This window comes from Pocillopora damicornis, chromosome 11 (genome assembly GCF_964200805.1).
Source record: "Pocillopora damicornis chromosome 11, jaPocDami1.2, whole genome shotgun sequence".
Taxonomy (NCBI): Eukaryota; Metazoa; Cnidaria; class Anthozoa; order Scleractinia; family Pocilloporidae; genus Pocillopora; species Pocillopora damicornis.
In genome coordinates, this window is record NC_142680.1 from 2,968,703 (window position 1) to 2,989,201 (window position 20,499).

The 20,499-nt window shown below is 38.3% G+C and overlaps 1 protein-coding gene across 1 annotated transcript in view; it reads right to left on the minus strand.

Moving 5' to 3' along the window:
- Window positions 1-20,499, minus strand: part of LOC113676379 (uncharacterized) — a 63,193-nt gene that overhangs the window by 41,741 nt on the left and 953 nt on the right. The window contains exons 2-39 of the mRNA XM_089187626.1: window positions 19,924-19,946; window positions 19,562-19,582; window positions 18,679-19,007; window positions 18,343-18,565; window positions 18,127-18,168; window positions 17,257-17,585; window positions 16,925-17,147; window positions 16,704-16,745; window positions 15,115-15,443; window positions 14,783-15,005; window positions 14,560-14,601; window positions 13,451-13,779; window positions 13,119-13,341; window positions 12,898-12,939; window positions 11,981-12,309; window positions 11,643-11,865; window positions 11,420-11,461; window positions 10,313-10,641; window positions 9,981-10,203; window positions 9,817-9,849; window positions 9,305-9,475; window positions 8,344-8,376; window positions 7,739-8,020; window positions 6,886-7,050; window positions 6,171-6,203; window positions 5,596-5,877; window positions 4,773-4,940; window positions 4,631-4,663; window positions 4,125-4,406; window positions 3,872-4,030; window positions 3,459-3,503; window positions 3,012-3,044; window positions 2,521-2,802; window positions 1,991-2,164; window positions 1,756-1,788; window positions 1,079-1,360; window positions 336-506; window positions 50-82 (exon numbers count right to left, since the gene is read on the minus strand). Of these exons, the coding sequence (XP_089043752.1) occupies window positions 50-82; window positions 336-506; window positions 1,079-1,360; window positions 1,756-1,788; window positions 1,991-2,164; window positions 2,521-2,802; window positions 3,012-3,044; window positions 3,459-3,503; window positions 3,872-4,030; window positions 4,125-4,406; window positions 4,631-4,663; window positions 4,773-4,940; window positions 5,596-5,877; window positions 6,171-6,203; window positions 6,886-7,050; window positions 7,739-8,020; window positions 8,344-8,376; window positions 9,305-9,475; window positions 9,817-9,849; window positions 9,981-10,203; window positions 10,313-10,641; window positions 11,420-11,461; window positions 11,643-11,865; window positions 11,981-12,309; window positions 12,898-12,939; window positions 13,119-13,341; window positions 13,451-13,779; window positions 14,560-14,601; window positions 14,783-15,005; window positions 15,115-15,443; window positions 16,704-16,745; window positions 16,925-17,147; window positions 17,257-17,585; window positions 18,127-18,168; window positions 18,343-18,565; window positions 18,679-19,007; window positions 19,562-19,582; window positions 19,924-19,946 (6,260 nt within the window). The remainder of the gene's footprint in view (window positions 1-49; window positions 83-335; window positions 507-1,078; window positions 1,361-1,755; window positions 1,789-1,990; window positions 2,165-2,520; window positions 2,803-3,011; window positions 3,045-3,458; window positions 3,504-3,871; window positions 4,031-4,124; window positions 4,407-4,630; window positions 4,664-4,772; window positions 4,941-5,595; window positions 5,878-6,170; window positions 6,204-6,885; window positions 7,051-7,738; window positions 8,021-8,343; window positions 8,377-9,304; window positions 9,476-9,816; window positions 9,850-9,980; window positions 10,204-10,312; window positions 10,642-11,419; window positions 11,462-11,642; window positions 11,866-11,980; window positions 12,310-12,897; window positions 12,940-13,118; window positions 13,342-13,450; window positions 13,780-14,559; window positions 14,602-14,782; window positions 15,006-15,114; window positions 15,444-16,703; window positions 16,746-16,924; window positions 17,148-17,256; window positions 17,586-18,126; window positions 18,169-18,342; window positions 18,566-18,678; window positions 19,008-19,561; window positions 19,583-19,923; window positions 19,947-20,499) is intronic.

Consider the following 20,499-nt stretch of genomic DNA (forward strand, 5'->3'; position numbering starts at 1 on the left):
CTTTTTAACATAAATATAAAAAAAGAAAGAGAAAGGTGGCCATACTTACGCAAGACATTAGGTGTTACTCGGATTGGTCGAGCTGTAAAAAACAAACGCAAATAAAACGTAACTAACTTTCACAAACAATACACGTATCTTTTCAAATTTTTAAAATGGCTGTCGTAAAGCGCGCAACTGATCTATCTTGTCAGTTGTGTGGGGCGCCTTTTTACTTTGTTAGTTATTATACCTATGGCTTTAAGGTTTTTGAATTGTTTTCATCAATTAGTTGTCGTTCAATTGTAATAAATATATGAAAATAGACACAAATAGATATGAATGTACGAACTTACGGCGTGCTCCACCCCTACAGTATCCCCAAAGTCTCCGTCTCTTATAGTCCGGAGTTATATAACACCAACTTTGTCCCCGTTTATTCTTGGCGCAACTGTTGTATCGACGCCCGCGGTACACGAAAGGAAACGAACAGCAGTAACCTGTGGTAGTGCGATATCTGCACTTTCCTAAAATTGAAACACATCACTGACAATAAGAATCTTTCACTAGAAAACTCTTATTATTCAACACCATCATTTAGTTCACTTTTCTCTCTTATTTTTGCTTTGCCCTATGCGTTATTTAGTTTTTCGATTTTTCTTCACAGAACTTTTAGTTTAATCATGAGTGATTCCTAAATTAACTACATCTAGTTTCAAATCACCAGCGACCCTTACAATCGGATTGGCTATCAGTAGAGCAAATTTTTTTTATTACGAATCGCTCTATTTTTTTTGCTCCAAATCGTCTCCTTTTCTCAAGCCAATGAAATAACAACAATGAGGAGCTGAAGACAAAACAACCAATCACATTCCAAGGTTTGCTAATGGTTACCAATCAAATTGCAAGAAAACGAAAGACAATGAAGCCATTGTGTGGCAACTTTGCAACTTTTGTCCCCAAATCACGAGTATGATTTCCGACCAAACTGCATTCCACTCAGTTCAGTTACCATTGCGAAGAACCAGAGAAAACGAGAAGGAATGATGAAATAATAGAAATAAAACCCAAGTAGATATTCTGTAAAAAATCACTTCACCTGAGATCCTGTAGACATCATTTGCCCAGCCACCTCCCTTTCCATTCCTACATCTGTTTGAACGGCCATACCTGGCATAAGTGAACTGGGCACGGGGTCCTGAAAAACACTGACCACCATGTTGGACCCCGATGTACTTGTAGCCAAACCTGGCAGCATCTAAGGCGCATTTCTTTATGGCAAAGCGACGTTTTTGGTAGTTTCCTTTCAGAAGGATACTTCTGCCTTCACGGTAAGGGATGGCTCTGCGAGATGTGTCTTTAAAGCAGCCGACTCTTTGGACTATAGACGAAACGAGACACAAGGGAACACTTGCATTGGTTCTGATTTACCATGTTATAGTTTGTCGAGAGAACTCGCTAAAGCTTTCATCCAGTTAACTTTTTAACTAAAACAAGTTCCGCCTGAGTAGAATACTTTTTTTTTGGTTGCGTTCCTATAATTCCTCTCAATACCTATACGCTGCTTGTGACATTGAACTTTGATAAGGTTACCTATTGTGGTTACCAAGCTTCCGGAGTAGTTTTAACCCCCCGGTCAAAATACGCTCTGATAGGCTCCAAATGAAAAAAAATATGTAGTAGCTAATACGACTGACAAGTGTAACACTAACACAACCACTCTGGCAAAACACTAAACGAAAGAAGGACTAGCAAGATATTAATAGCGTTACTTACGTGTTACTAGCGGTGTGACCTTGATGATAGGAGCTGAAATTGAAAAAAGAAAACGCAGATTAAAACTAGTAATATTTCTCTCACAGAGTTTTAAGAACTAATTTACAATTCTCTCACATGCAAACAAACAAACCAATTGAGATACCTTAGTTCTTTGTTCGTAAGATGTATCCTATTCTTTACCACTTAAATAAAACGAAACCGGATACATTAAAGATAACAATATATTTCTCACCTCCTCGTCCTCGGCAGTAGCCCCACAATTTGTCCACGTCATAATTTGGAGTTGAGGCACACCATGGACGACGGTTTCTAGAATTGACCGTGGTACAGCTAGTATACTTTCGGCCCTTGTAAACGAACGGGAACACGCAGCATTCACCACGGGTTGATCGAACTCTGCAAGACCCTGACGACAAAGGCAAAAAAACCCAATATAGTGAGAGTGCGTCGCACTACGGCAATTGAGTGTCGGGATCACATTGACATTGTTTTTACAGCCCCGTCATTGGTTAACTTCTCAGCCAATCAGTTTCAAAAATTCAACCAAAGGCACAAGAATCAAAATTTGGTTCACTTAATGTTTGCAAGAAACTGTTGATATGAACTATGCTTAAATAAAATAGACAAAAGGAGTAAACAAATTTTTTCCAAATATGTTTTTACCAAAATTTCCTCATGATATGCATATGCTATAAATCAACTTGAGGTTGACAGGTTCTAGCAATAAAACATGAGGGTTACAAAAACCAAAGCCATCTTTACCTCTTAAGACGTACACGTCATTAGCCCAGGGTCCACCCTTTCCATTCCTACATCTGTTAGATTTCCCATATTTAGCATATGTACGATAAGCGTGCCTAGCAGAGGCACACCATCCGCCATGTTGGATTGCGAATACTGTGTAACCTCTCCTCTTTGCTGCCAGAGCGCACTTCTGAATGGAGTACTGCCTTCTGCGGTAATTTCCTTTAAGGAGACGACTTTTGCCTTCCAACGTTGATATGGCTCGTCTTCCTGTGTCCCTGAAGCAGCCGAGTCCTTTAGCTGATTAAAACAAAAACAACGAAAAAATCAGTATTTTACGAAACAAAAAATCACGTATATATGTCGAGGGAAATTACGAAAAAGCCTTTAAGGAAAGAGAAGTACATGTTTAACGTGGTTTTGGGTCTAAACAGTATAAGGTTAATCAACTACATAGGCATATTGTGCAAGTTCATGCGAGAGAATTTTAATAATTTTAGTTTACTCACCCACTAAAACCACTGTGATGCGGATTACTCGTCCTGGAAAAAAAAGAAAAAGAAAACAAAACAAACAAAAAATAAAGTTTAAGTTGAGAGATTTTAATCCACTATATGTATAAACTATTACAACAATTCACTTATTTCTAAAGCTGCTACGATGATTAGAGCGAGAGCCTAAACACAATATTGTAAGCTATCACAAACATATCATAAGCTATAACTGATTATTAGTGACAATATAAAAAAAAAATTATATGTACTATGCAAAAAGTACCTAACAACTGTACTCTTTACAGTTAATTTAGTCCATTCAGCCAGCACACATGATCCAAAAAGAAAAAAAAAGAAAAAAAAGAACAATGGGCAAAGTTGTAAACAGCTCATATTCTAGAAATGGAATGTATGAAAGACTTTACTTTTTTATCAAATATGAAAAGGTACTGCGACACTTACCTCTAACTCGTGGTACAACAGGTCGGACTGGTTTGCGACGTCGGCCTAGTGTAATGGAAAAGGATTCAAAGTCTCATGAAGGATTTGATGGTTTAAAGGGGTCACTGCTAATATTAAGCTATACAGTAGGTTTATTATTCAGTGTTTCTCACTAGAGGCTCGGGTAAAATTAATTTCTGAAGAAAAGTGAAATAGCCTGTATTCATCAATATTTTCTGGGTCTCCTCTGATGTTAATCACTCAACTCTGATAATGACTTCGACTAAGGTTGTCAGAACATCAGTCACTTAACTATCCATGATAGTCCTTCTCAGGACAACTGTCAGCCAGACAATCAGACTGCACAACTGCACTATTAATTTAAAGTATTTCAACACATACACCACAAGTAGCTGGTTTATGATAAAACTTACATTTACAATTTCCCCATTTCTTGTCGCGATCATAGTTGGGTGTCAGAGCACACCATGGTCGATTGTGGTTTCTTCTTGTACAACTGTTATAACGACGTCCTTTGTAGATGAACGGGAATGCACAGCAGTAGTGATTTGTGGCCCTTCTTCGACATTTACCTATAAAAACAAATTTTTATGTTATCCTATGAAGATAATTATCCCATATATAAAAACGGTTTAATACAATGGTATTCATTTTTTTTAAACCTACCAGAAACAAAGTAAACATCGTTTGCCCATGGACCACCTTTGCCATTCCTACATTTATTGGATCGTCCATACTTCCTGTACGTCAGGTGAGCTCTAGGGCCTGTAGCACACCATCCCTGATGTTGAACAGCAAAAGCTCTGTAGCGTCGCTTGGCAGCCTCCAGAGCACATTTTGCTATGGCATCACTTCTTCGTCTATAGAAACCACGCACAAGAAGGCCTTTTCCATCCATTTGTGGAATGGCTCGGCGACCTGTATCTCTGTAACAGCCTCGGGATCGAACTGTAATACAAAAGTATCAAAATCAATTCTCATTTGGAGAAAGAAAACAAGAAAAGAGACAGGTCTCAGCCATGTTAATTAGAAGAATAGTAATAATCATTTAAATCCAGTACCATTTATTTCATTTGGCATCACTTGGACAATAATGACAGTACTGTAAATACTAAAAATGTGCAAGTATGATGTGACACAAAAACAAATAACAAAACTATTAAGTTACTTACTCACAACTCCACTGGTTACTTTAGTTGGAGGAGCTGGTGGAGCAAAAGAAGTTGACAAGCATTAGCAACACTGCAAAAAAAGTAACTAACAATTACCTCACTTTGATCAAGTCTAATGTTTATAGTATATCTTCATTAATACCTCTGTAACCACGGCAATATCCCCATTGTTTGCTCCGAGGATAATCTGGTGTAATTGGACACCATGGCCGCCCACTCTTTGTTTTTGCACATCTATTGTAACGGCGTCTACCATAGGTGAATGGGAACACACAGCAGTAACCAGACGTAGTTCGTTTTCTGCATTTTCCTAACAAAAAAGAAACACAAAACATTTCCTTTGGCTAACTGATCAAATCAGGGAAAAAAGGAAAAAATAAATGATACTACTGTCATTCCACATTCAAATACTGCAAAAAAAAAAAAGCAACAAACAATGACAGCATTGGAAAACAAAGAAATACATAGGAAAAGTGATGATTATCATTAAAAGCAACCATTGTCTTCAATGTTGGTTATGTAAATACATATTTTTTCAGATATATTTTTTAAAGAACAATGAAAAGTAAATGAATTGGTCAACTTCTCAACACTTGTAACTACTTGCTACTTGAAAAGATTTCATCAAAGTTTCTTGTAAACTAATAAATGAATATATTATACTTTCCAACATTCAACCCTTTAACTCCTATGAGTGATCAAGAAAGAATTTCTCCTTACAATAGCGATACAAGATAGGTGATGAGAATCAAAAAAAATATAATTTAGGGGATTCTTACATGATCCAATATAAATTTTCCAACTAACATCATAAGAGTTGTAGACTGTAAGGAGAATTACTAATGAGATGTGAAAGTGAAAAGCCTAGGTAATATTATGCACATTTGATATTTCAATTGAACTGGAATTTATATAGGCAAGTTTGCCAATTTGGAAACTGGAAATTTCACCAAACACAGTCTCACCTATAATCCTGTAAACATCATTAGCCCAAGGTCCACCTTTGCCATTCCTACATCTGTTTGATCGGCCATACTTAGCAAAGGTTTTGTGAGCCCTCGGTCCAGATGCACACCATCCACCATCTTGGATTCCAATGAACTGATAGCCACGCCTTACAGCTTCATAAGCACATTTTTCAATAGCTTTTCTTCGGCGCTTATAGTTTCCTCTTAACATAGGACTTTTACCATCTAGTTGTGGGATGGCCCTACGCCATGTATCCTTAAAACAACCAATTCTCTGGACTGAAAAAAGAGGACAAAAGAAATGTGTTTTGTTATGTTATATTATAATATTAGACCAAAAAATTAAACAAAATTTGGCATGGACAGACTGCAAGGAAGCTTTTGGTTTGACCTAGATTCAGTAAAGTTTTTGATCACTTACTAGCATATTATCAGTCTGTCATTAAAACTTTTTTCACTCTTCTTAATACTAATAGTACCCTTGACAAAAGTCTGAACTGCATTCTTATTACACAAAGTATTATCAGCACCATCACCATTATCAGTTTAGAATTTGGTTTATAAACACTTACGTCTCAGGGGTGGTGTGAGTCTTACTGGACGTCCTGAAAGTAGAAATAAAATACTCATACTTTATTACATCTATTTGAAAATAACTGGTGACCCTTGTAATTTGATTGGCCCTTAATCAGAAAGATGTAATTTATTCACAAATCACACTTTTTTCTATGAAGAGCACCTTCTCCCCCAACCAGTAAGGATGGAAGAGTAAGACAAAACAAGCAATTGGATTGCAGATTTCAGCAATGTTATTTATTCACCAATTATACTCTTTTCCTAATTTTCATATTCATTTTCTTTTGCCACAGGATTAGTACAACAATCGTGACTACCAATATCCAATAACTTGGACCATCAAATGATGTGATTTCAAAACGGAAGTACTGGTAATAAGGCTTTGTCTAGAACTATGGGACTGAAATCATAATTTTGATTTCACATAAAAGAAATGCTGTGCTTGGTCTATTTGTCTTTCTCATAATAGCTTTTTTACACTGATTACAGTCCACAAATTAACTAAATTTAAGTCTTAGTTAAGGGGGAAGCTCGCAGTCATCAGCCAAATGAGCTTCCTCACAAACAAATTTGCATATATAATTAAAAAATATATTTTCTTGCCAAAATATAATCTTAATCTGAAAATCTAAATCACTCATTTTACTTAGTATTACCAATGAAATAAATTTAACGGGATTAAAAGTTGAGTCATCAAACACATTTCTTCACCTGCACCACCACAATATCCAAACAATTTGTCTACATCATAGTTGGGAGTTATAGCACACCATGGCCGTCGAGATCTTATTCTGGTACAACTGTTGTATCGTTTGCCGCGGTAAATGAACGGAAACACGCAACAGAAGTTTTGAGTTGTGCGTTTTCGACATGACCCTGAAAAACGCCAAAAAAATTAGGCAACAGCTAAAGGACTTGTTCTTATACAATATATTTTCCCGTTTCCAACGCACTCACAGGAGATTTATGTTGTGAGATTATCTTAGTTTATGAAAACTTACTGTGAGAACTGCATTACTGAAGACACTGTACTGACTTTGTAACAAATTCCATGGCACGCGATTCGCAGATGCACTGCCTAGACAAACGTTATGATCACAACTTCTCGTCTTACAGGCACTGATATCGTGAAAGGGAGTTAACTTGAAATATAGAAAGCTCAAATGTATTTCAATCACAGGCTGGAATGTCGTGAAATTTTGTCTCGTTAAAAACAAAACAACTGATGGGCATAATGGCTCACTGTCCGCCATTTTGGTTTAAAGAGTCCCAGCCTTCGCTTAGTTACACCGGTGATATTTTGGCGGGAAAACTTGGTGCCGTACGCGTTTCCGGAAGCTTTTCGTAAACAATGGCACAAAATCAAGCTTTTACCTTAAGGTAAGTTAAGTTTCCTTTGATTATTTCGAATGCGTTTGGATAAAAAGTTAAATTAAATGTGGAGTAAAATTTTTAAATGAAGTTTCAACATCAACTTGTGGTACCTCGGTAAAAATCCATTCTCAGATTTTGACTTGTTGTACATAGATATTGACAGACTCAGTCACTTTTTTAACAAACTTACCCTTAAGAAAGTAGACGTCATTTGCCCAAGGTCCTCCCTTTCCATGTCTACATCTGTTGGATCTTCCGTATTTACCATATGTTCGATACGCATATTTCGCGGAAGCACACCATCCACCATGTTGCACTGCGAAAACACCCCAACCTCGCCTTTTCGCTGCCATAGCACACTTCTGAATTGCGTAACGCCTTCTGCGGTAACTTCCTTTCAAAAGACGACTTCTGCCTTCCAGTGTTGCTACCGCTCGTCGACCAGTGTCCCTGAAGCATCCTTTACTTATTGCTGTGAAAGTAAACACTCAACATGTGATTATTCAAAGGTTGTGCAAGGGCCTCGAATTAAAATGAGTAGCGTATATGTACTCACAAGTCTTTGAATTCAAGACAGGTCAATTAGTATTATTAACTTATTGAGTTATGAATTCACATCGAAACTTTTTATTTAGCTCGCTTGAAAAATGGTTTTCCCTCTAATTCACGCCTTTCCACGACGTACTTCCTATGAAATTGGGGTAAAAACAACTAACGATTAAGGAAACCCGAGTCCTTCAATTAAAACACATCAGTTCTCAGTAGATGCCTCAGGTACAAAAAAAAAATTCTTACCTATGACGTTTGCAGTAATTCTGATAACTCTCCCTAAAATGAAACAACAAAGAGCAATTGTAAGTTCTGCGTAAAAGACTTTTTGCTTAACAAAACAAGCATATGAGCAAAAACAAGTAATAAAAATTGGAATTGCCACTGAAAGTATTTTTTTATATAACAGTGTAGTAAGGGACATCTGATAGTCTTGACGGTGTAACGAATTTTCAATGTTTTTTCAGAAAAAATACTTCCAAAAGAGGGATGGCATTACTGTAACATCGCGATAGTTTCGGCAACAGTGGTTTCAATAATGTTTGGTGGTTTAGGGTTAATGTTAGGCGAGTAGTTTTGAAGGCCTGAGGAACTTTCACTCCCTAGGTTCGTCCGGGCTTCTCTGGGAAATTTTGTAGGCCTGAAGGGCTTCCACTTGTTGGGGAATTCTTGGCTCCCCTGGTAAAATTTTGATGGTTTGAATATTACAATTGCATTTTTGGCATTTTGAGATCCATTAAAAAGCCGGTTGCTCTCTTTTTCTTGGCTGTCAACCAATTTGAAGAGAATTTAATGTATGTCAGATTTTAGCCAGCCCATAACATGAAACCAGATCTACCAGCTATCTGGATGTTATTTAAAAGCCCTAAGTAAACAGAAAATGCAGAAAATAATCACTCTCAGCCTAACTGAAATACTCGGAATTTGGTAAGTGTATGACGGGTGAAATACTGCTTTTTTACGGGGCCTTGCTCATAGTCTAACGGCCATGTGAAACAGACGGTGCATGCTTCTAATTTCAGAATGATTTATTTCATACATCTTTGGTTCAACATTTCAAGAGCTGGTCATATTATGTTAAAAAAAATTATATTTTGACAACAATTCATGACAAAATTTTTGTGGCCTGCTAAGGATAGTAAATTTCAAATTGCTTAGATTGCCGTTTTTTAAAATTGTTAATTAATTTTTTTTAGCTTAAACTTACTTCTTCTGAGGCATTTTCGTTCACATTCAGCTTTTGACCGAAAGTTATTAGCATTTCCTCGGCACCCGCCATAAATGAACATCTGGCACCTTCCTGTGGCCCTATTGTAGTACCATCTTCGCTTTGCAGCACGGCAAGGACCAGTTACTTTTGGAAGGTTACAAATTCCCCCTTTTAAAGAAAAAAGTCACCAATAAGCCTGTTGAAAACAGCGATTACGCCTTGTGTGTCCCATTGAAATTAGCCTGACATTTTATGCCAGACTTCGATAAACGTCATTGATCATGAAATTAAAGTTAGGTCTAAGTAGCTCTGTATCCCTGATTTTTTTAAAGTTACTCTATTATACCAGGCAAGAAAAAGGGAAAAACTTTATATATCGTTCATATTTATTCATATCAATTTAACTGTAGCTCTTCCTTTGTAATACTGAGCTTTTCTTTCTTTAAAATATTTCGTGGTTCAGGCACGATGCCAAAACTGTTACCATAAAAAAAAAACAATAAACTTACTCCCTCCACTTGGAGGTCTCACAGGGCGCGTACCTGGAAGCAAAACACACCAGCTTTCATTCAAAATTAAAAATAATACATTTCTTTTGATAATAATCCATTATAATGACAAATTTTCTTGTCTATGAAGCCTTTATATCTCATACTAAAATCTGCTAACACACCTTTGCATGCTCGTCGTTGTATAGTACCCACTATAGAGCCCAATTGTCTAAACCCGGCTGTTATCACGTGACTTCTACGTCCTGCTGCTATTTGTAAGAGCTGTCTACTATTGTATTTCCGACCGATTCCAACCGCATAACATTTGATGTTTGCTCGTCGGAACAAATTTGCAGGAGACACCACACTGTCATATGATCTTCCATCAGTCATTACTATAGCAACCTGAAACACAAAAGATCCAGTTTCTGTTTAAGTATAGAAAATGGAGCATCTAGTTTTCCTGCTGATACAAATGTAGTTGAGATGGTTTATCAAAATCTTACAATTATACCTTACGAACTCCTCTCCGTGCATATCGAAACACCCGGCTATAACAGTACCGCATAGCATATCCGGTCCTCGTACTACCCCTGGGGTATCGTATGCGACTAATGGCATTTAGAATTTGTCCTTTGGAACGATAACGTCGAAAGTCGAAGATCAGACGAGGACTTGACGAGTACAGTACGACTCCTACTCGGGTTTGCCCGCCTCTGAAGTTAAAGCGGCTGACAATCGCTCTGACGAAGTTGAGGCATCGTCGGAAGTTTCCTTTGCCATACTGCTCGATGCTTCCTGAACCATCGATGACGAAAGCCAAGTCGACCCGAGCACGGCACGCTGCAATTAGACATGAACACAGGAGTGAACTTTCTTTTACAGTGTGTAGGGACAGTTGGGCGCGTTTTTCATTTTAGAACGACTCAAAGAAAGTAACATAACTCTGATTGGCCAATGGGTCAGTTCTTTATGCATCATTTCCGTTGAACTGCAAAACCTGGTTTTCCTAACCACCTATCCTTTCAAACCATTAATTTGGACTCTATAATGCTGCAAAAAACTAACGCCTAGTAAGAAATGAATATCGGAATGGTGTTAGTTTTGGTTATTAAAAAAAAACGGCATCCTATTAGCGTGAACTCCACACCGAAAGCATTAAAAATTTCTCCTAGCTCTGTAGACACAAAATAGTCCTCCTTCCAATTTCTATCTAGCTAGACCGTTTTTTTCTTTTTTTTTTTCAAGAAATGAGCTTCAAAACCCTTGGAAATCAGTATTGGACTGTTGCTAGTTTCGGTCATTTAAAAAAAACGCATTTTATGAGCGTGACCCCTGTACAAAAAGCATTAGACAAGTAGGGCTGGGATACGAAGGCTGAAGACTTTTCCGCCACAATATTCCGTTAGCCTTGTAGACAAAATATTATTTCTAGCAATTTCTATCCAGCTAGACCGATTTTTCTCTGTCCTGAAATGAGCTTCAAAACCCCATTATTCAGAACTAACCCCGGGCTTAGAGAAATACCTGCTACTGCCATCACTTTATGAGAATATTGATATCAGATGCGATGTGAAAATGAGTTTAATGTTATTTTGTACAAAGTGTGTGAATAACTTACCCCCTCTTGGTGGTCTTACTGGGGGTCTGACAGGGCGTGTACCTGCAGGAAAAACACATCAACTTTAACTTAAATTGAAAAATAAAGAGAAAAAATAAACCAAAAAGACTCCACAGTATTTGTTTTTATTGTTTAAATCATCTGTTGCTCTATAATTATAGATCTTCTATTTTATGAAGCCTTATAGTTCCAATATTGAAGTTCAAATTAAAAAGTAACACACCTCTGCATGCTCGTCGTTGTATAGTACCCACTATAGAGCCCAATTGTCTAAACCCGGCTGTTATCACGTGACTTCTACGTCCTGCTGCTATTTGTAAGAGCTGTCTACTGTTGTATTTCCGACCGATTCCAACCGCATAACATTTGATGTTTGCTCGTCGGAACAAATTTGCAGGAGACACCACACTATCATATGATCTTCCATCAGTCATTACTATAGCAACCTAAAATACAAAAGATCCAACTTCTGTTTAGATAAGGGAAATGGAACATCTAGTTTTCCTACTAATACAAATGTAGTTGAGATGGCTTCACCAGTCAAATATCTTACAGTTATACCTTACGAACTCCTCTCCGTGCATACCGGAACACCCGGCTATAACAGTACCGCATAGCATATCCGGTCCTCGTACTACCCCTGGGGTATCGTATGCGACTAATGGCATTTAGAATTTGTCCTTTGGAACGATAACGTCGAAAGTCGAAGATCAGACGAGGACTTGACGAGTACAGTACGACTCCTACTCGGGTTTGCCCGCCTCTGAAGTTAAAGCGGCTGACAATCGCTCTGACGAAGTTGAGGCATCGTCGGAAGTTTCCTTTGCCATACTGCTCGATGCTTCCTGAACCATCGATGACGAAAGCCAAGTCGACCCGAGCACGGCACGCTGTAATTAGATATGAAAACAGGAGTGAACTTTCCTTTACAGTGTGTAGGGACTGTTGGGCGCGTTTTTCATTTTAGAATGACTCAAAGAAAGTAACACAATTCTGATTGGCCAATGGGTCAGTTCTTTAGGCATCATTTCCGTTCATCTGCAAACCTGTTTGTCTTAACTACGAATTGTTTCAACCTTGTATTTTAAATCTATAATGCCGCAAAAAACTAACACCTAGTAGGGAATCAATATCGGACTGTTGCTAGTTTCGATCATTTTAATAAAATCGCATTTTATGAGCGTGACCCCTGTGCAAAAAAGCATTAGAAAAGCAGGGCTGGGATAGAAAAGCTGAATACTTTAACGCGACAATATTCCCCTGGCCTTCTTGACACAAAAAGTTCTTTCTTGCAACTTTTATCCAACTGGACTGTTTTCTTTTGTTTAAAAAATGAACTTCAAAACCCCATTGCACAAAATAAAACCTGGGCTCAAACAAATGCCTGCTACTGCCATCACCTTATGAGAATATTGATATCAGATGCGATGTGAAAACGAGTTTAATGTTATTGTATACAAAGTGTGTGAATAACTTACCCCCTCTTGGTGGTCTTACTGGAGGTCTGACAGGACGTGTACCTGCAGCAAAAACGCATCAGCTTTGAGTAAAATTGAAAAATAAATAGAAAAGATAAACCAAAAAGACTCCACAGTATTTCTTTATTGTTTAAATCATCTGTTGCTCTATAATTATAGATCTTCTATTTTATGAAGCCTTATAGTTCCAATATTGCAGTTCAAATTAAAAAGTAACACACCTCTGCATGCTCGTCGTTGTATAGTACCCACTATAGAGCCCAATTGTCTAAACCCGGCTGTTATCACGTGACTTCTACGTCCTGCTGCTATTTGTAAGAGCTGTCTACTATTGTATTTCCGACCGATTCCGACTGCATAACATTTGATGTTTGCTCGTCGGAACAAATTTGCAGGAGACACCACACTATCATATGATCTTCCATCAGTCATTACTATAGCAACCTGAAACACAAAAGATCCAGTTTCTGTTTAAGTATAGAAAATGGAGCATCTAGTTTTCCTGCTGATACAAATGTAGTTGAGATGGTTTATCAATATCTTACAATTATACCTTACGAACTCCTCTCCGTGCATACCGGAACACCCGGCTATAACAGTACCGCATAGCATATCCGGTCCTCGTACTACCCCTGGGGTATCGTATGCGACTAATGGCATTTAGAATTTGTCCTTTGGAACGATAACGTCGAAAGTCGAAGATCAGACGAGGACTTGACGAGTACAGTACGACTCCTACTCGGGTTTGCCCGCCTCTGAAGTTAAAGCGGCTGACAATCGCTCTGACGAAGTTGAGGCATCGTCGGAAGTTTCCTTTGCCATACTGCTCGATGCTTCCTGAACCATCGATGACGAAAGCCAAGTCGACCCGAGCACGGCACGCTGCAATTAGACATGAACACAGGAGTGAACCTTCTTTTACAGTGTGTAGGGACAGTTGGGCACGTTTTTCATTTTAGAACGACTCAAAGAAACTAACACAACTCTGATTGGCCAATAGGTCAGTTCTTTAGGCATCATTTCCGTTGAACTGCAAAACCTGTTTTTCCTAACCACCTATCCTTTCAAACCATTAATTTGGACTCTATAATGCTGCAAAAAACTATCGCCTAGTAAGAAATAAATATCGGAATGGTGTTAGTTTAGGTTATTAAAAAAAAACGGCATCCTATTAGCGTGAACTCCACACCGAAAGCATTAAAAATTTCTCCTAGCTCTGTAGACACAAAATAGTCCTCCTTCCAATTTCTATCTAGCTAGACCGTTTTTTTCTTTTTTTTTTTTTCAAGAAATGAGCTTCAAAACCCTTGGAAATCAGTATCGGACTGTTGCTAGTTTCGGTCATTTAAAAAAAACGCATTTTATGAGCGTGACCCCTGTACAAAAAGCATTAGACAAGTAGGGCTGGGATACGAAGGCTGAAGACTTTTCCGCCACAATATTCCGTTAGCCTTGTAGACAAAAAATTATTTCTAGCAATTTCTATTCAGCTAGACCGATTTTTCTCTGTCCTGAAATGAGCTTCAAAACCCCATTACGCAGAACAAACCCCGGGCTTAGAGAAATACCTGCTGCTGCCATCACTTTATGAGAATATTGATATCAGATGCGATGTGAAAATGAGTTTAATGTTATTTTGTACAAAGTGTGTGAATAACTTACCCCCTCTTGGTGGTCTTACTGGGGGTCTGACAGGGCGTGTACCTGCAGGAAAAACACATCAACTTTAACTTAAACTGAAAAATAAATAGAAAAGATAAACCAAAAAGACTCCACAGTATTTGTTTTTATTGTTTAAATCATCTGTGGCTCTATAATAATAGATCTTCTATTTTATGAAGCCTTATAGTTCCAATATTGCAGTTCAAATTAAAAAGTAACACACCTCTGCATGCTCGTCGTTGTATAGTACCCACTATAGAGCCCAATTGTCTAAACCCGGCTGTTATCACGTGACTTCTACGTCCTGCTGCTATTTGTAAGAGCTGTCTACTATTGTATTTCCGACCGATTCCGACTGCATAACATTTGATGTTTGCTCGTCGGAACAAATTTGCAGGAGACACCACACTATCATATGATCTTCCATCAGTCATTACTATAGCAACCTGAAACACAAAAGATCCAGCTTCTGTTTAAGTATAGAGAATGGAGCATCTAGTTTTCCTGCTGATACAAATGTAGTTGAGATGGTTTATCAAAATCTTTCAATTATACCTTACGAACTCCTCTCCGTGCATACCGGAACACCCGGCTATAACAGTACCGCATAGCATATCCGGTCCTCGTACTACCCCTGGGATATCGTATGCGACTAATGGTATTTAGAATTTGTCCTTTGGAACGATAACGTCGAAAGTCGAAGATCAGACGAGGACTTGACGAGTACAGTACGACTCCTACTCGGGTTTGCCCGCCTCTGAAGTTAAAGCGGCTGACAATCGCTCTGACGAAGTTGAGGCATCGTCGGAAGTTTCCTTTGCCATACTGCTCGATGCTTCCTGAACCATCGATGACGAAAGCCAAGTCGACCCGGGCACGGCACGCTGTAATTAGATATGAACACAAGGGTGAACTTTCTTTTACAGTGTATAGGGACAGTTGGACGCGTTTTTCATTTTAGAACGACTCAAAGAATTGAACGTAACTCTGATTGGCCAATGGGTCAGTTCTTTAGGCATCATTTCCGTTCATCTGCAAACCTGTTTGTCTTATATTAAAGTTCACAAGGCAACCAGGTGCTCGACTGGTTTTGCTGTTATCCCTTACATTCAAAGTGCTACCGAACCCATCAAGAGAATTTTGAATAACCACAACGTTAAAGTTTCTCAAAAACCTTTTCAGACTTTGGGGCATATTTTCGCCAAACCTAAGGATCCTGTCACGAAAGAACAACGAACCGACGCCATTTATTTTATTCCATGCAATGACTGCGACCACAAATACATCGGACAGACCAAACGTCATATTGGTACACGTTTAAAAGAGCATCAAAAAGCGGTTTTCTTTTGCAAAAAGGAAAATTCTGCTTTATCGGAGCACACATGCCTAACCAACCATACAATTGGGTGGGATAATTCTAAAATCACCACTAATCGGCGTTGCCACCAGCGCCTTTCTTTGGAGGCTTGGTATATTAACTCCGCCCACGCTCCTTTAAATCGTGACGATAGCAGTTTGCTTCCTGACGCCTATTTACACCTCGTCAGAAAAAAGACCACTAATTAGTGATCATATCAAAGGACCTCTTGTTGCAGCATTTAGAACGCCCCCGATGAAGGCACTAGACAGGAGTGTCGAAACGTTGGGTCTAAGAATTGTAACTTCTTCGATTACATTCATTAAATCTTCAAATCAGGGTGCATCAAACCATGTCTGTTTGTCTTAACTACGTATTTTTTCAACCTTTTATTTTAAATCTATAATGCCGAAAAAAACTAACGCCTAGTAGGAAATCAGTATCGGACTGTTACTAGTTTCGATCATTTTAATAAAATCGCATTTTATGAGCGTGACCCCTGTGCAAAAAAGCATTAGAAAAGCAGGGCTGGGATAGAAAAGCTGAAGACTTTAACGCGACAATATTCCCCTGGCCTTCTTGACACAAAAAGTTCTTTCTTGCAACTTTTATCCAGCTGGACTGTTTTCTTTTGTTTAGAAATGAACTTCAAAACCCCATTGCACAAAATAAACCCCGGGCTCAAACAAATGCCTGCTACTGCCATCACCTTATGAGAATATTGATATCAGATGCGATGTGAAAACGAGTTTAATGTTATTGTATACAAAGTGTGTGAATAACTTACCCCCTCTTGGTGGTCTTACTGGGGGTCTGACAGGACGTGTACCTGCAGGAAAATCACATCAGCTTTGAGTAAAATTGAAAAATAAATAGAAAAGATAAACCAAAAAGACTCCACAGCATTTGTTTATTGTTTAAATCATCTGTTGCTCTATAATTATAGATCTTCTATTTTATGAAGCCTTATAGTTCCAATATTGAAGTTCAAATTAAAAAGTAACACACCTCTGCATGCTCGTCGTTGTATAGTACCCACTATAGAGCCCAATTGTCTAAACCCGGCTGTTATCACGTGACTTCTACGTCCTGCTGCTATTTGTAAGAGCTGTCTACTATTGTATTTCCGACCGATTCCGACTGCATAGCATTTGATGTTTGCTCGTCGGAACAAATTTGCAGGAGACACCACACTATCATATGATCTTCCATCAGTCATTACTATAGCAACCTGAAACACAAAAGATCCAGCTTCTGTTTAAGTATAGAAAATGGAGCATCTAGTTTTCCTGCTGATACAAATGTAGTTGAGATGGTTTATCAAAATCTTACAATTATACCTTACGAACTCCTCTCCGTGCATATCGAAACACCCGGCTATAACAGTACCGCATAGCATATCCGGTCCTCGTACTACCCCTGGGGTATCGTATGCGACTAATGGCATTTAGAATTTGTCCTTTGGAACGATAACGTCGAAAGTCGAAGATCAGACGAGGACTTGACGAGTACAGTACGACTCCTACTCGGGTTTGCCCGCCTCTGAAGTTAAAGCGGCTGACAATCGCTCTGACAAAGTTGAGGCATCGTCGGAAGTTTCCTTTGCCATACTGCTCGATGCTTCCTGAGCCATCGATAACGAAAGCCAAGTCGACCCGGGCACGGCACGCTGCAATTAGATATGAACACAGGAGTGAACTTTCTTTTACAGTGTGTAGGGAGAGTTGCGCGTTTTTCATTTTAGGACGACTCAAAGAAAGTAACACAACTCTGATTGGTCAATGAGTGAGTTCCTTGGGCATCATTTCCGTTCATCTGCAAAACCTATTTGTCTTAATCACCTATCCTTTCAGCCTTTAATTTTGACTCTTTTATGCTGCAAAAAACTAACGCCTCGTAAGAAATGAATATTGGAATGGTGTCAGTTACGGTCATTTAAAAAAATGGCATCCCATTAGCGTGGCCCCCTACACCAAAAGCATTCAAAATTTATCTCAGCTCTGTATACACAAAAAGTCCTCCTTGCAATTTCTATGCAGTTAGACTTTTTTTTTTGTACAGAGATAAGCTTAAAAACCCCATTGCGGCAGAATAAACCCCGGGCTTAAAGAAAGGTATGCTGCTGCCGTCAACTTATGAGAATATTAATATCAGATGCAATATGATCCCAACTTTAATTTTATCGTGTACAAGATGTGTGACAAACATACCTCCTGTTCCTGGTCTTACTGGTGGTCTAATAGGACGTGTACCTGCAGGAAAAACACATCAGCTTTGCTTCAAAATGAAAACTATATAAATAAACCAATCAGAATCTAAAGTGTACGTTTATTGTTTAGATCATTTGTTTTTTTATAATTATACATGTTCTATTTTATGAAGCCATATAGTTCTAACACTTAAGTTCAAATTAAAAAGTAACACACCTTTACATGCTCGTCGTTGTATAGTACCCACTATAGAGCCCAATTGCCTAAACCCGGCTGTTATCACGTGACTTCTACGTCCTGCTGCTATTTGTAAGAGCTGTCTACTATTGTATTTCCGACCGATTCCAACCGCATAACATTTGATGTTTGCTCGTCGGAACAAATTTGCAGGAGACACCACACTGTCATATGATCTTCCATCAGTCATTACTATAGCAACCTGAAACACATAAGATCCAACTTCTGGTTAGGTAAGGGAAATGGAATATTTAGTTTTTCAGCTGATAAAAAGTGGTTGAGATGTTTTGCCAGTCAAGTATCTTACAATTATACCTTACGAACTCCTCTCCGTGCATATCGGAACACCCGGCTATAACAGTACCGCATAGCATATCCGGTCCTCGTACTACCCCTGGGGTATCGTATGCGACTAATGGCATTTAGAATTTGTCCTTTGGAACGATAACGTCGAAAGTCGAAGATCAGTCGAGGACTTGACGAGTACAGTACGACTCCTACTCGGGTTTGCCCGCCTCTAAAGTTGAAGCGGCTGACAATCGCTCTGACAAAGTTGAGGCATCGTCGGAAGTTTCCTTTGCCATACTGCTCGATGCTTCCTGAACCATCGATGACGAAAGCCAAGTCGACCCGGGCACGGCACACTGTAATCAAATCAGTATAAGACATCATTGATCTCTCTGTTACAATGTGTAATGGTAGTTGCATGCAGAGATGAAATTTTGTAGAGGAAGGTAGGCTTTGCCTATTTACACCATAAAATCTACCCTTCAATCGTCGTCACAAAAAGGTTTTTTTCCACTACTATCCAATCTATATTTTTTCAGAACTAATGCTTCAGATATTCATCGGATAAAAAAGAAAGTGTAGGGTATTTAAGGTACACCCGTGCTCATTTTTTAAGGTTTCATTTTAGATGCATTAAAATTCAACGGGTCCGAAAGGATGCCTGTTCGTGATCTCTGTTCGTTATGCTCAACTTTTACCAGCTAAAAGAAATAGAAATAAGTTAAGGGCTATCACTTACGCACCCTTCAGATTTCATCGATCGAAGTAAGTTATGTTTGACTTACCGGAAGAATAGTTCTATTTAGGAGCATTTTATCTTAGAGGGCCTGCATTCTAAAACTATTAAAATTGAGAGGAAACTTCGTTGGCTTTATTGTAATGGACTTAAGCCATGATGCTCAAAACATACCTGGACGGGGGATTGATCTTCCTAGAAGCAAGAGAAACAACACAGGTCATGAATTTTGTATCGATGGTACCGATTTAGTAATTCGTGTCAAAATCGCTAATATTTGTGAGTAAAAAAAATTAATTCATGTTCTGTTTGAGATGAAAGTATGTTACTGAGTTGCACTGAAATCAGTGTGTCTTTGCATCAACATTCGTCACTGACTTAACTCTTTCCACCAATGAGTGACCAAATGGCATCTGATTGGTTGAGAAAAATGCGCAAGTTTTCTGGACCAATCACAGAATAAAGTAAAGCAAAACCAAAACAAACTTCGATTACTTTAAGCACTTAATTGAAAAAGCTCTTTTAGGAAAACTCACCATTTACTTCCCGTGACTGGTACCTGGGTGAAGAAATATATAAACACTAGTTTCAACAGATACGAATGTAACATCGCACTTCTCTCGGTTTTAGTCGAAGAAACTCGAATATTTCTCATCAATAAATTTTCAGCTCTGAATATTCTGATTGTTTCACTCAACTACAGTTATCAGCCCATATTCCGAGTCACCTTATATGGAAATACATTGCACAACTGTTGCGAAGCTGAAAAAATCACCAGATATCCAAACATTCAGGATTTATTGAAATTTTATCAGTTGAACAATTATCAAAATGCATTTATGGAATAATTGTTAATTACTTCAAAGAGATGATAATCCACAACGAAAACTATAAAAAAAAGTTTTGCTTTCACCAGCTAGAACTGATTTCATCACAATTAAAAAGACTGACATAAAATATTTAAATGACAGATTGTCATACTTGCTGTATTTGATTTAAATTTTTTCCCAGTGTAATATTTTTAACCACCATTACAGAGGGACGTGATGTTTTTCCTTATTGCACCACACTTGAAACAAATTTTCGCGGCATATTTACAAACAAGAAACAGC